The sequence below is a fragment of the Lepidothrix coronata genome, unplaced genomic scaffold (assembly GCF_001604755.1).
Source record: "Lepidothrix coronata isolate B3197 unplaced genomic scaffold, Lepidothrix_coronata-1.0 Scaffold10, whole genome shotgun sequence".
Classification (NCBI taxonomy): Eukaryota; Metazoa; Chordata; class Aves; order Passeriformes; family Pipridae; genus Lepidothrix; species Lepidothrix coronata.
This window is the reverse complement of record NW_016690190.1, coordinates 678,822-694,265: the sequence shown is the minus strand read 5'-3', so window position 1 is coordinate 694,265 and position 15,444 is coordinate 678,822. Positions and strand designations below refer to the sequence as shown.

At 42.6% G+C, this 15,444-nt stretch overlaps 1 protein-coding gene across 1 annotated transcript in view; it reads right to left on the bottom strand.

Moving 5' to 3' along the window:
- APPL2 (adaptor protein, phosphotyrosine interacting with PH domain and leucine zipper 2) overlaps window positions 1–14,705 on the bottom strand; it is a 34,077-nt gene extending 19,372 nt beyond the window's left edge. Inside the window, exons 1-3 of the mRNA XM_017804775.1 lie at window positions 14,583–14,705; window positions 9,665–9,763; window positions 467–526 (exon numbers count right to left, since the gene is read on the bottom strand). Of these exons, the coding sequence (XP_017660264.1) occupies window positions 467–526; window positions 9,665–9,763; window positions 14,583–14,636 (213 nt within the window). The 5' untranslated portion in view covers window positions 14,637–14,705. The remainder of the gene's footprint in view (window positions 1–466; window positions 527–9,664; window positions 9,764–14,582) is intronic.
- Window positions 14,706–15,444: the final 739 nt, after the last annotated feature.

Below are 15,444 nucleotides of genomic sequence, written 5' to 3'. Positions count from 1 at the left end.
GGTGAGTATAAAATACAACACGTATTTTACTACAAAGCTAATGAATACTCCTACAAAATGCAATAAATGATAAAACTAAATTAAAAAACAGAAACTCATTAATACACATCCTTTTACCCTGCTCTTCTTGTTTTAAATTAAATGGATTTTGGACAACACTTAATTCTTATTATAGTCATTTTAAAGTCACAGTCATGTAACAGGAGCAAACTGGTTTGTTATCTTGATAAGATTATTAACTCACATTTTGCACCTTTTTGGGGGGTTTTCTTTGGTTGGTTGGGTTTTTTTAAGATTCTCAGGAATGACCTAACTCCCTTCAACATCCTGGGGAATTTCACAACAGCCTTCACATGAAACTAAGTAAAGCGAATGCCCTGAGCACTTCTGGAACACACATTATTTACACAGACTTCTTCACAAGTGCTGAGGCAGAAAAGAAATCAAAGTCATATGCTGGACATACCTGCTTTTCATAGGCAAGGAGCTGCTTTGAAAGCTGTTGTGTGGCAAGACACATTTCATTCTACAAAAAAAAAATTGACATGTTAATAGAAATAATGAAAAGTCCTTAGCTCTGCTGTTATTACTACTTTGTTACCAGCTTCTTCACTGAATCTGAACCTACCCACACAAACATTCAATTGTGTGTAAGCAACTAGTCCCAAAATACCTGCACAGAGAAGCAGCAATAACAGGTATACTTCAGACCTAATCAACACACGGTTTAATTACTCTGAATAGAAGTAAGATTTGGGGGTTAGTTTTGGGTTTGGGTTTCCCCCACTCCAAAAATATAACAAAGCTAGAACAATCTCAAACACATAAGCCACCATTCCAGCATAAGAATGTTTCATATTGGTTAATCATCTTTCCCCAAAATCTACATCAATAAAGAGAACCAGCAGATGGGCCTTCATAATGCATTCATGCTCAGGGAATGTGCCAATGTAATTACAGTGCTTTAAGTGGATACAGGAGCACAAAACAGCTCATCTCTATTCTCATGGCTACACCAGCCAATGAAAGCACACACATCCTCAAGACGTGCTTACTCAGGGTAAGACTTGTAGGGAAGGCATATAATTTTGCTTGACAGCTGGAAAAACCAGACAAGCATTTGGACATGTCAATCTTTAATCAATGTATTTCTAACACTGGTATATCAGCTGCTGTATCCCTGATTTGCTAACAATGACTTAAAACTAGAAAAAAAGAAAAAGGGGAAAGGGTAACTGGGATCTGTCTTAATCCCTGTCAGATCTTTCTCTTCCTCAGTAATGCAGAAAACTAATCACTTTTAATTTAATTTTAACCTTAACACAAGCTATTCCTGTCTCCAAACACATAAGGCCATAGAGAGTTTATAAAACTAGAGGCAATCTCTGAACTGCTTTAATAGAACCCTTTATACTGGGGCTGATTGAGAAAACCATTAAAACTGGGACAGAGTTTGTGTGCTCTCTTATTGTCTCTTGTCATCTTGAGCAAGCAGAGCAAAGCACAGTAAGCCATCTGGGCCAGAGATCCTGAAACACCCTTTACTTTGTCCTGATGCCACGTCTGACATACTGTATTACATCCTGATGCTTCCACACCACCTTGACATGTCAGGAAGGAAGGTTATATAGGCATCAAGGCCCAAACATTTAGACAGTCTTAAGTACCCAAGTATTCAGAAAAAAACACAGCCAGCCACAGCCCAGGTAACAGCAGCTGTATGTGAACACATAGCAGGAAAACCTGAGTGACATGATTCTGACCATCTTAAAGCACTCTGGTGGTAACACTCAGAGGTGGGTGGAGATGGGGCAGTAGAGGCCTTCCAAGGTTGTGCTTTATAATAAAAAACAAACCCTGCTAAGGGCTCAGGCAAGGATAGGAATGAGCCCTAACTATCTGCCCCCAAGCTACAATAACATCTGAGAAACTTCACTACCTTCGAAGCGGAGCTAGCAAGCAATGAGCTGGTGACAGGAAGGATGGGACTCCTTGCATGTATAACATGACATTAAAAGGGGTTTGTTTTTTGTTTGTATGCACGTGGGTGGAATTTAAGATTACAAAAAGAAGCAGAGGTTCTCAGACGTGGGATCTTTTTCATAAACACAACCTCAAAGAGAGAGCTGAGTAATAACTGCAAGAAGACCAAGTCCTCACACAGCAACTGTGATGCCGTCTGTAAGATGTACAGCTGGGTCAGAGTGAGAGAAGTCTTTTGAAACAAACTGAGTATTAGAAACACGCTCTTTCCCCCCACTTTTTGTTTCAATTTACTTATTCCTGCAAAGTCTGCAATTGTGTTATCTGCTCTGAAGTTGGGAAATATATTCTTCTGGGTTAAACTTGCTAACACTAGGAGAAGCTTCAGAATAATGGGCTGACACCAAAGGCATCCTTTTTTTGTTAGCCATCCCCCAAGCTTCTACCAGTCTGGTTTTTAAAGACTGAACCCTCAATTTCCTCACATAATATTCAAAGAGTAACAAGGAGCATTATTACTCATCACATGGGACATACACGTGGGACAGTCTGAAGACGGAAATGCAAAGAGCTGTGTGGAATAAGCAACTTCCAGGGATCACTACTCCCCAGGAGTAGTCTCCAGTATGTGATAGGATAATAGGGGAATACAGAAACCCTGAGGGTCTCAAAGGGGTGTAAATTAACAACACCTTCCCAAGTACAGGGATCAGGTAACAGCAGTTAACTATAGATGCCAAGAAGACATTCATAGCATGCTACTCCAGATACAGAACAAATTGACAGATGCGCCTGACACAAAACTTACTTTTGGATTTTAGACTAATTTTGGGACAACAGTTCCATGCATCATTCATAACCCACTGCTGCCAGCAGGTTGTATTTCTCATTTATAGTCTCAGTTCTTTGTGTCAGAACACCACAATTTGTTACTCAATCCCTACCCCATGTGGGAGAGTTAATCCTGGGTCCTTCATCCTCTCTCCCAACACCTGCCAGACTTAGTTCCCATTAGAGGCACAAAGTCATTCATTGTATCACTTGGGAAAAAACCAACCAACCAAAAAATCAAAACAAAACCAAACACAGGCACACACCCAAAAGCTGTAAACAAATCAAATCAAGCTATCAAGTTGAAACTCAGTCCATTGCACAAGGAACAGGAAGCAGGCAAAGTGCTCTGCTGACCTAGTGGTAATACTGCATTGCTAAGCACGCTAATCTGGGAAAGTTTGGTTTAATCCTCCTTCCATTTCTTCCTAATCAGCCTTTTCCCCTTCCCCCACTCTGCTACCAATCAGTCTCAAGACTTAGAAGTCTTAGAAGAATTTGCATTGCTTCAGTTGACAGATCCACTAAATCCAGGCAAATCATTTTAACAGGTTTTAATCTATTTGCAAGACATTTTCCCACGGAATACAGCAGCATTCATTTCCTTTATCCTGAAGTGACTGAAATTCAGTATACCACATCAAAAGAAAAAACTATGATATGATCCTGACTCCACATCACCTTAACATTTCAGAATTCATCACACATTTATGGAGTGGAGAGCTATTCATGAAATATCAGGTAGAAACTCAATAAAATCCTGAACAGAAATCAAAGTATTCTAAATGAAGGCAAACTTAACCAGTACTGGGCCTTGCACATACAGTCATCTGCACTAAAAGGTTTTACTTAACAGGGAAAACACTATTGCAGCATTAATGTAAAAAAAGTGTACCAGAAGGAAGGAAGGAAGAAAGGAAGGAAGAAAAGACTGTATGTAAATAAGCATAAAGCAATCAGCAGTGACTACAGATGTGCTGACTCTTTTTTTTTTTCTTTAACCTTGGCTGGCATGACAGCCCTAGGAATAGATTTTTATAGATATAGAGTTCACTAAGTCCAATTCAAATGTGTAAGGTAATGGAAATTGTGTCTTCAATCTATCATTAATCTACCAAAAATGAAAAACCATTGATTAAAAAACCAGTTTAATTCTCAACTTATTTCTGTACCTCACCCTATCTTCAAATAAGTCAGCAAAAAAAAAAAAAAGTCCAACTTATTTTCTGATCTAGTGCCAGAGAAAAGGCATGTGATTTTTTATGTGTTGACTCCACCTTCTTCACTTTCACTACCTTTATTCATGAAGCTGTCCATATCATCATCAGAGAGTATAATTTTTCTATAACCTCTTTGTAATAAATATCCACACCATTAACCATTTACCAGTGAGGCAATCCATCCATTTTTAGAGTATCTTCTTGTATTTTTCCAAAATCAACTCTGAGGAATAATCTGCTGAAGTCTGAAGATATTTCCATAGACAGCTGTCTAACAGACTACAAATCTGGAGGCATGTAAAGGATGAAGTTGAGCTATAAATTAATATCTACAGACACAGAACTGCTCCAGCATGTCCAATTCCAATCCCAATATAACGAAGCTTTCTGCAAAGCAACTTTCCTATGCCTGCTAAAGTTGGCATTTTTAAAACCCTACAAGTAACCAGCACAGAGCAGTGTTTACTTCATGTAAACAACAAGATACTGGTAAAGGTCTGCACTGGTCTGCACTATGAACGTGCAGAATGACACATAATAAAATTTAGCTTACATCTGGGAAAGCTTAATGCCCCATAAGTGAGGAAAAAAAACAGGTTAAGGAGAAGGTCCATGAGGTAGTTGCAGCCTTCCCATCCTTTGAGAACTAGGCAGTACATCTACCTTCAAATCAGGCACAGCACAAAAAGAACTGGGTCTTGATGCAACTGTTTTATGCAGCTCGATTTATATGTGCTTGTCATCTTCCTACAAAGTAGAATTCTCCAGCAATCTAGTAAATGGCACAGTCCTACAGGCTTAGGTTTGCATATTAAATGGCTCGGAAACATGAAGCCAGAGTTGCAAGGAGCTAAGCCTCACCAGGGTGATCAGGCTGTGCAGCACTTTACAAGATCAGGCTAACATATGGCTTGCCCTGCTGCTGGTTCCCAGCATGGTATTCCGTCCTCATAAACAGGAACAGCTCAGCAGAGGACAGATTCAAGAAATAGAAGACACTAGGCAAAGCTCCACTGTAAAGCAGCAAAAGCAGCTACAATAGGATGGCTAGTTCAGTATGGAAATAATCTCTCCAGCTTCTTTCAAAACAATTACTATCAGCAAGGTACATTTATGCTTCCTCAAATCTCCAGATCCTGCTTAGTGCAGTGTCAACTTGCTTCTGGGCATGGTGACAACTCCAACTTTATAGGCAATATTAAAACCAACTCCCATGCCTTTGTTAACACATTAGTGCTCACGTGGTAATGTGCTGATTACCTCTGTTAGCAACATACGGTGAACAGGCCTCAGGAAGGTAAGAGATATATGATGCATACTTACAATGAATATGGAACAAAAATACAGGACTTCACAGAAGTCAGTGCTGACAACTGCAGTTTATTGCAAATGTTTATCCTTTCTACTATCTATTGAAGCTCCTCTATGTGGAACCGCAAGTTTACAAAATGCTAACTTAAATTTTATTCCTTAAAAGGTTTTGGGAAAAAAAGTCTTATAATTTGAAAAGGGAACACAATAGTTCCCTTACACATTAAAAGAAAGCAATTAAAAGAAAAACTGTATCGGTGCTTACTTGCTATTTAAGCAAGAACTAATTTAAGAACCCTGAACACTTGGGGTTAGCTCTACAACATAATAAATATAAAAATTCATGCACACCCTAGAGAGCCTGACACCTATCTACTGAGTCACAGCCTAGTTAAGGCAATGCACAGGAAAATGAAACAAGTAGCACTGTAGAAAAATGCAGACATGAGGTGTCCTGAATTTGTGGAGAGAAGTAACACTGTTATGAAGCACTACCTAAAACAGCCCTGGAGAGATTCGAGCTGTCCTGATTCCCATGTAATGTGGTACCTATAAACCAAGACTATTCCATAATTGTCAAGAGTTTCCTTAAGAGTCTGGACATAAAAAGGCAGTGAGCCCCAGAGGTTGTTGCAGCTTTACCTGTGTGACTCTGGAACTACAAGACAACTGGTCACAGAGATACAGATGCTGAACAGAATTACACTTCACAATTCCCATGCTGTCCCCTCTCCAGATGTATCCATAAAGACAGCATGTGTTTCTTTTTACTCCCCTTCGGCCATCACTGCCCCTCGTATCTAGACAGATTTGTCTGGACTCATGACATGAAAGCTATTTACAGTGACAAAATACTGCATCTTACTTTCCTTTAACCTGCTTAACTGTTTATCCCTTCTAATAGTCAGTAGAGACACAACAGTCTCCTGACTTTGCTAAATGGCATTTTGTTTCAAGTGAAGATCCCAGCTCAGCCATTTCTACAGCATGATGGAGAACTGGAAATAATAGTAAAGCTCTGAAAATCCCTTACTATGACAGTGGTAAGTCAGGAAGGTAAACTGTGCACACTTTGCTCATACACCATTGCAAGAGCCTCAGCACTGTAACTTGAGTAAACTGAATTTTCTAACAGTCTTTGCTTGCTGCATTATATATTGGTCAGGTAATAGAATGTACAGAATGACAAACACAACATTCACAGAACTCAGCAGTAATGCCAGATGCAGCATCAGGGCTTGCTTGCAAGGAGGAAGAACTACAGGAATGAACTCTGCAAGACCGATATCATGATTACTTCAGGGTACCACAACACAGAAGGAAGTATAACATATACTCACAAGGATGTGGTTTATTTGATGAACATAAAAATGCTTCACTGTATTTACACACGTGGGTTTGCCAGATCAACCAAACCTCACTCCCCAAGCACTGCTTTTGGTTCCTGTGACTTCTCAATCATGGCATCATACACTGCATCTGCCTCGCAGCATCGCAGCCTCTTTTTCACTAAAGATCTCCATGTGCAGGAGAGAGTCACCACTCCGTCACACCCGGTGTGGGTGCCCAAAGAGGTGAGAGCACTGTCCTCATCCTGCAGAGCAATCAGAGGCTCGTGACATTCCGAGGGCCTTGCACCCAAAGGCAACCTGCTGGCAATGTATCATCCAACTCCAGCCTGTCTGTTATTGGCTCTTCCACGTCCAACAGCTCCAGGTGCCTGAGCAGCATATCCACTGCTACACCCTGTGACAGGATGCTGCAGATCCCTCCTTACAGTCTTTAAGTCCTGCTTGAATACACATAAGTCTGAAAAGATGTTTAAAAAGATTCCCATTTTCCTAAGGGTTTTTAAAAACTCTGGGCAAATATTTCTCTTTCACACTGCTTTCAAATTCACTGATCGAAGTGTTCAAAGCAGCTTGAGCTGTCAATTTACAAGTTTACTGCTGCTCTACACACAAAGCAGTGTTTTGAGACAACTATATGCATATATCCACAAGGATAATTAACAGCATGCAGTTAGTACTAATTGCTACTTCCCTGAGACTTTGCACTGAATCCATTCAGAACCATTAACTATTGTTATTTGATCACAAGCTACAGTGGTTTGAATTACATGAAAATTTGAGTTTTCATCACAAGAGAAACCAAGCTTCTAGTAAACTACTCCAAAAAGATCTTGAAAACATGGTTAAGACATCTAGGAAATGTTACAGTTCAGAACAAAGTTAGGAAGAAAACAAAATTACCATTTTTAAAACTGTCATAAGTGTTTTGAGGGGTTATAAACCCTGAATTTCCAAAACTGCGGACTAGTACAACTCACTGCTTTGTCTGACTGCCATGACTATGATTCCAGTCATTTTTATGGTCCTTGCCTTAAAGTAGGTCAGTAACCGTAATTCCTGTTTTACAGAGAGGGAAATCAGAGCAGGGGATTGCAATGACTTTGCAAAGAGAAAATTTGACTTTGCAGAGAGAAAATTTAAGTCAGGAAAATAAAAAGGCAAATTCAGAAACTGACTTCTCCATACTCTCAGCTTTTACAGGGTTGGTAGCACATGCTGCTCCTAAGGCCCAGACAATGTGTGTCCTAACAACACAACAAAAATTCTTCTTCTCTCAAGTTGTGATTAGCCAGTCAAGAAATATTACACATAGATTTTTCTTAACTGTCCATTTAGGTTTAGTAGGCAATTCAGCATTACTCTTCTATTTCTACTTCACAGAATGGCATAAAACTCTCAAGACATATTTCAATACTCACAAGTGACTGAATATATCAAACTAAAGCAGTGTTCAGGAAAGAAGTGGCCAAGAAGTGCTGGGAAAATGAAGCAGACTCAGTAGTACTGCACAATACAGATGGGTAAATGCGCTGTGACAGTGAGAAGAAAGAGGAAATGTCATAACTGTGGAACAAGAGAAATAGAGAAGGCTAAAAACCAAGATGAAAAGGAAGAGGCAAACAAAAGGAGATAAAGCATTTTGTCTTAAATCACAGATCAGAGTAACCACTTCCTAAAATGCCACCCTAAAACGTCATTAGCAGGGGAAAAAGACATGTACTCCATAAGCTGGACACTTCAAAATCAAATGTATCTTCTGATTTGCTTCTTTCATGTTTCAATCCTACCCGATCTTTGGTGTCAGATTCCTACTATCCAACGTGCCCATACTCTTCCTGCTCTTAAAAAGACTCTCCCAAAATGCCCACCACTGACTTTCAGTGCTGATTTCACGTCACCTCTCCAGCCCCTGGCTATGTGCTGCATTGTTTTCTATGTACCTAAGCTGTGCTGTAAGCCTCTGACTGCTCTGCATTTGCACAAGATCCACGACATGAAGACTTTGAAGCTCGCCAAAGCTGGATCTTCCAGGCGTAGGTCACTAGATTCTGGGAAATTAGTTCTTCCAAGTCAAACTATCAGTCACTCAAAGCATAGTCCTACCGAATGGACACATACTTGGAGTAGTTTTATAGTGGAACTGATTCCTAATAATATAAGAATCAGAATCAGGCACTCTTCCAGTAAATTCAAAATATCCCCATTGTCCTCATCTCTGTGTACTCTGATTTACTGGTTTAAGAATAGAAAAGCTGTTTCTAGGGAACTCAGGTATCTAACCTACATAAATACTTGCAAAAATTCCATGACACACTGTGTATGTCTTTCAAGACCTAGATAGGGTATTTTGAAATATCTAGTTTTACGCACATGGGAATCAGTGTCACTGAAAATCACTCAGATTTACAGTAACCTTTTCCAAAGCACTGGATATAATTTCGAGGGGATTCAGCCATCTAGGTCATGTAAGTACTTTAGAAAATGTTATTTTTTCTGCTCCTGCTCCCATACTTTTCACTCTGGCTACTGTAGGTACTTGACTTCAGTATGATCCAAAGTGCACATTCTCTCTGTAATCAATAGACACAGACAGCTCCCTCCAAAAGGTGAGTCACAGCATCTAAGTTAGGTGCCTAAAGTCAGTGTGAGTACCTGAGTATTGTGTTTACGTTTAGGTAAGCAATTTTGTCAAGACCAGCCTTTCAATGCACCCTAAGGTAAGGACATACCACAATTTTACTTTCATGAATTGCTTGGAGACAAAGAAAACAAGATCTTTTTCATGAATATGACTTTTCTGAGCATTAAGGAGGGAAGGGGCTGAGATACCAGATGAAAAACACCCATGACTCCCCTTAAACCACAAGAGGTACAGGTACTTTCCAACTCTCATGTAAATAACAGCATCAGAATAGCAATTCATCTTCTACTCCACCATGAACAAAAGAAACACAAATGAAAAATTACCTGAGCACCATAGACTCGTTGCATTGCCTGAAGCAACTGGTTTGTATATTCAGTAAGGGTTCCTGCATCTTCTTCAAACACACTGAGCAAAGACCGAGTCTTCAATAAAAGAAAAAAAAAGCAAATGGTTTTAATCCTGAGTAGAAATATTAAAAAGAATCATAAGCAAATCATAGCAAAAAATAAAAATCAATCAGAAATAATAAGCCTTTACCTTTGCTTGATTTTGTTTATTCAGAATCTCAAAACACATAGAAATTAGTTCTTGTATTATGGATAGGTAAACTGAGATATAAGGAAGAGAAGTGATAAAATGCTATGGCCAAATCCTGACTCCCAGTCTCTCGCTCCAGCTAACAGACAGTCCTTCCAACATAATTAGGAATGTAAAAAATCCTGAATATCTGCCTGCTGACTACAGTAATTCAAACCATGTTAAGGACTCTGGGTCAAACACCACTGCTTGCTCACTTTACTTCTCTAATGTCAGACTGCATTAAAAGCACCCCTTTCCAATGAGATAATTTACACAGTATTGTTCACTCTCAACTGTCTTGAGCAACTCTTACAGGGCCACTGCCAAAGTGAGCTGATGTAATGAGACCAAACAACTGAGTGTTCATCTATAACAACAGGCACAAGAGATACACCCACTCAGAGATACCCTGTACTTTCTCCATTCTCCTAACTCATCCCTGTCAGCAAATGGGGACAGGGGAAGAACATAATGACTTGTGTTATCTTAAACACATGAATTCCCTTGGTTTGTTGTAGTGGAATCATCAGGAACAAAGAACTGTGTTGCTGACACAGCTCCTGAGACGAGAAACAAAGATATTTCAAAACAATGCCAAGCTCAAGAATTTGCTAGATCATTACAATAATTAAAGAGGAAAGACTGTCCCTTTAACAAAGTCATGCTCCATCCTTAGTCTTAACTTCGATAAATCCAATCTATTTGATGCTAACTGGAAATGTCTTTCCATCTGTACAGCTAACTCCCATGACAATAATTAGCTTCATCTGCTTAAATGAGGGGCATGCATAAACTCCAGTACTTTCATAATCATGTCAGTCCTGTAAGAGAGAAAGTGCTTTAACTATCTCCTATTACAGGAATCTCTGAAAAATCCGGGTTTGAATTTGGGAAAATTATTTCAAAGTTTTAAGATACTGCACAGAAGGAATATGCATTTCCCAAAGGCGTTTATTCTTCTCTGCAAAACTCTCTGCCCAGACTTTGTTTGTCCTGAAAAACTCAACATCAGAATCCTTCAAGAATCCCGGCCCATGATTAAATATCATTTCATCTCTGCTGAGAAGTATGTAAGTCAGAAATTAGTGTTGCTCAGCAGTTAAAATACAGGACTAGGGAGGCAGTCTTTGGATTTTTTCTAGGCATTGAACAGGAGTACCTTCTTACTTTGAGTAACTAAAACCTCTCAACATTTCACTCTCTTAATGTGCTCTTCCTACCTTAGAGACAATCCAATAAATGCATTTGGGAAACTAGTTCAAGATCTTAGCACGTAAGGGAACACATAATACCAAGTGCTGTTTTCAAATAAAGAGAAGAACACAAAAACCAAAGAATGGAGAGAAGGCCAAGTCAATGAAATGGATACCAAGAACCCAAACGTACAAAGGACCTTTGTGCAGAACTTCCCTACAAGGATAGTGGCATGATTTTGAGAGTTTTCCACATCAAGCTATTATTTCAGTAACTGAAAACATATTGATTTTCAAAAATATCTGGTTTGAAATGCTTTATTTTCAATGATGCCTTAAAACAAGGAAAATAATGTCAACAATCTTGTATTTCTACAGTGCTCAACTTCCTTGTTTTGTGTTACAATGGCACATGAAATGCAAAGGGTATGAAGATGGTTAAAAATAAATCTAGAGAAAGCAAAAATTTTAAAACTTGCATGTTTATCAAGACAAATATCAAGCCAAAACTAAAAGGTTATAAAGAAATTGCCTGAAGTAGGCTACGAATCACACACTTCTGCATGCCGGAAAAGGCTCTCAAACACAGAAATGCCAGCTACATTTTTAAATCTTACTGAATTTTTGCAGGTTCATTTTTTCAGATGTCTAAATATGGGTTGAAGTAGAACAGCTCTGGGAAATAATTTCTGAAAGTCTTGGCCTCTGTTATTACCACGTTGTTCAGCAATAATAAAAACAGTAAATGATTCAGGCAGTTTGGAAGTTATTCTTGGAAACTTTCACATTTAGGAATACCATTTTAAATCACTGCAACAAAATACCAGCGTGTGTATATTTTCGTTGTTGCCGCTTTGACAAATTCTGGAATAGCAGCTAATGCTGCTGAAATAAACCAGTAATCCAAATATTAAGCTAACATTTAGGAGGCCCCATTAATTGCAACACTATCTTGACTTCTGGAAAGACAGAAAAAAAAATTTCTGCTTTCATGTAAGTATTTCCCTTGGTTTTAGCATGACTGCTGATGTAAATTTCTCTCCATTTTGTGGCCAAACACTTCAAAATTAAGACACTTCTTACGGCTTCTTTCAGCCTTTGCCTGGAGACAAATCAAGACAAAAGTACTGTATTGCTGAGGAGAGAAACCAAGTTTCAGAAACCTGAGAAGAAATAACTTTGGCCTAATTCTCCTCTGTCTTGCACGTAATCTACATACTTCACAGAGTTTATACAAAGTGAGGTTATATCCTCACTTCACCATCCTTTTGCATTGCTCTAAGTGACGGCACAGAGAAAGGAGAATCAAGTCCCTTTACACAGAAGAAAACAATCCTGTAAGATGCTACACTGCATGTTCTGTGGGACAGAGACTGACTTTTTGCCTTGATTTTGCAGCACCTGGCACAGTGACCCTGTTGTGCTGTGAATCTAAAGCTCTCCCCAGGAAAAGAAGTAATAAAAATATAAAAGACTGAAAAAAACCACTCCTGTTTCCTTCATCAAAAAAATATATTTTAGCAATATTGGGTCGTTATAAAAATTAAAGAATGTCCCTCCCTCCAAAAGCTGTAGAACTTGAACAAAAAGTATTGACCAAATCAAGCCAAAGCATCCTGAAAATACTCAAGTTTATGCACGCCACAGTATTCCAGTAATTGCAAAGGAGATGCTAACAGCCTTCATTTCAGGTCAGAAGAAAGATGAAGACCTCCAAACTGAATTCAGTGCATTGTTCAGCTGCTTGAAGTCAGTGTTACATTTTTAATCATGGAGGGAAGTGTTGACTGAAGAGGTAAATGAGTTCACTTATCCTGTGTGTCCAGTTCTTCAGCTTCAGGATACAGTGGAAAGGTTAACACTAAAAATGTCAGTAACTGCCTATAATAAATCTAACATATTTTGGTAAACTGTGGAACACAGAAAAGTTCAGGCTGGCAAGGAACTCTGCACATCACCTTGTTCAAACCTCTGCTCAATGCAGGACTAACTGATGTTACATCAGGTGACTCAAGGCTTTTTCCAGTCCAGTTTTTAAAATTCCCAAGGCTGATCACATACATGCTGTACGAAACAAATGATGAAAATCTTTCTTACTAGGATGGGATTTCATGAAATTACAGAACAGGATAAGAGGAGGTTACCAAGATGAGTCCCAAGGCTCATTAAGTCTTGACAGGTGCACATCCAATCTTTCTTTTAAAATGTCTCATGACAGACTCCATAACATGTGACAGCAATATGCTCCACACCTTACCTATTCATTCCTCCTCTTTATCTATCAGCAGACGAGTTGGGATTACAACACAGGGCTACCTGGGAACAGGATCCATGCTGATCCACCCCACCCTCCCTTCTTCTTTCCCTGTTTCACCCATTACTTTTGTATCTCTGTCTGCACTACACTTTGTCCTCAAGCGCACCTTCCTCACTCCTCTGTGAAATTTCCACTCTTTCCCCTTCCCTTTATTTCTCTCTTCCATGCAAACTTCTTTCCTTCCATCCTCCTTTCCCAGTTCTCAAGGCCTCACACACCTTCAGCCCCTGGAAACATTATAATACGGTGTGCTCTTCACTGTGGGGCTTGGCTTCCACAGTCCTCAGGGGTCTTTCCTGCAGCTGTGTCACATCACGTTTCCAGCAGTGGGGCACAGGGGAGAAGGAGGAACATCGCCCCCCTGCCCTCGTTTCTCAGACTCCTTCAGGAGGTCATCTTCGCTGGGATCTGCCTCATCTCGTCTATCCTCACGGGAAGCTGCTGTATCGGAACCACGGCCCCTGGGAGCGCTCACAGCAGCGGGGAGGAGCAGGCACGCTGGCGGTGACACTCCTCCAGCCCACTTCTGCCACCGGGGCCAGGTGACTCTCTGCGCACAGGTGTCCCTTTCCCTGCGGGGGAAGCCAGGGCACCGAGCCATGCCCACCCGTCCTTCGCCAACACACCTCACCTCTCCAGGGCAACCCTGGCAGCCACCGAGCGCACACCGGGACAGGACAGTGCGAGGAAAGAGCCATGGGAGTTTCTCTGAGGGCGGTGAGGAGAAAGGGCGCTGTGCCTCCGCAGTGGGGGACAGCCCCCTTCCCCGGGGACCCGCAGGAGCTGACTCTGCCTGGCTTTCCCCTGACTGATGCCCGGCGGGACACCAGAGCCTTCCCCGCCGCCACACGGTGCCTGCCTCACCGCATCCCTGCTGCCCTCCGACTCCGACAGGCGAACTCACCCTGACCTACTTCTCGGCCCCGCCGCCCCGTCCCCCTGCACCGCCCCTGTCACCCCTCTCCCCACCGCGGGACGCCGCTCCGCGGCCCTGCCTGCTGCCAGTGCCCCCCGCCCCGGCCGGACCCGAGGGCTGCCCGCCGGCACCGTCCGCCCCGGTGCGTCACACCGACCGACCGACCGACCACCGGGCGGGCGGCCGAGCCCTCCCCTGGCAGCAGCCCCGGCGTCGCCCCCGGCAGCGGCCGCTACCTGCGGGCTGTCCTGCAAAGCCTCTTCCAAGAGGAGCTTGTCGACGGCGGGCATGTTGGCGCTGCGGCGCGGCGGAGGGCTGACAGGGAGCGGGGTGCGCGGCGCTGACACGCCCCAGCGGCGGGGCTCGGCGGCGTCCCTCCTTCCCTCCCTCCCTACGCCCGTCTGTCCGCGGCGATCCGCACGCAGCGGGCTCGGGCTGGACGGCTCCGCTGGCGGGGCCGAGGCCGCCCACTCCGCCCATTTCCCGTCCGCTGGAGGAAGCGAGTCATGGGGAAGGCCGGCAGGGGGTGGGTTCCTGCCGCCATTAACTCCTCGGGCAGTGGGGATGGAGGCTCCAGATGGAGGGCGCACCTTCCTCTCCTCCTCAGGCGCCGGTAGCAGGGCTGGAGTGGCCTCGCACTGCCCCGTTCTGGCTCCATCACCTGGGTGGCAGGAAGGGGGATGCAGTAGGGGCTGTAGATCCCCCTCAGCAGAGGGAGGTCTCCCTGGTTGTGAGGGGGCGTGGGTGTGATGGAAGCCCGGGGGAGATCACACCCTCCCACTTGGGCTCGTGGGGCTCGAGGAGTTCCCAGCTGTGGGTGAGCCCTTTGGTGTGCCCTTCTGGACATGGCACTCTCTTCGGGTGCACGGCAGGCTGGAGGTGCTGGCAGGGCCAGCCGGCCTGCTGAAGCCCCGGGGCCTCAGGGGAGCTCCCCTTGGTCTGCCCTGATTTCTGGGACCAGCACGGCTGCTGGCTAAGATGGACCTGCTTACCAGTGACCAACCATCGTTTGTGGCATCTGCATTCGTTCTTGTCCGTGGACAACCGCACGTGAAACTGTGAGACCTCAGGGTGCTCCAGGCAGGCCAATCCCCACTC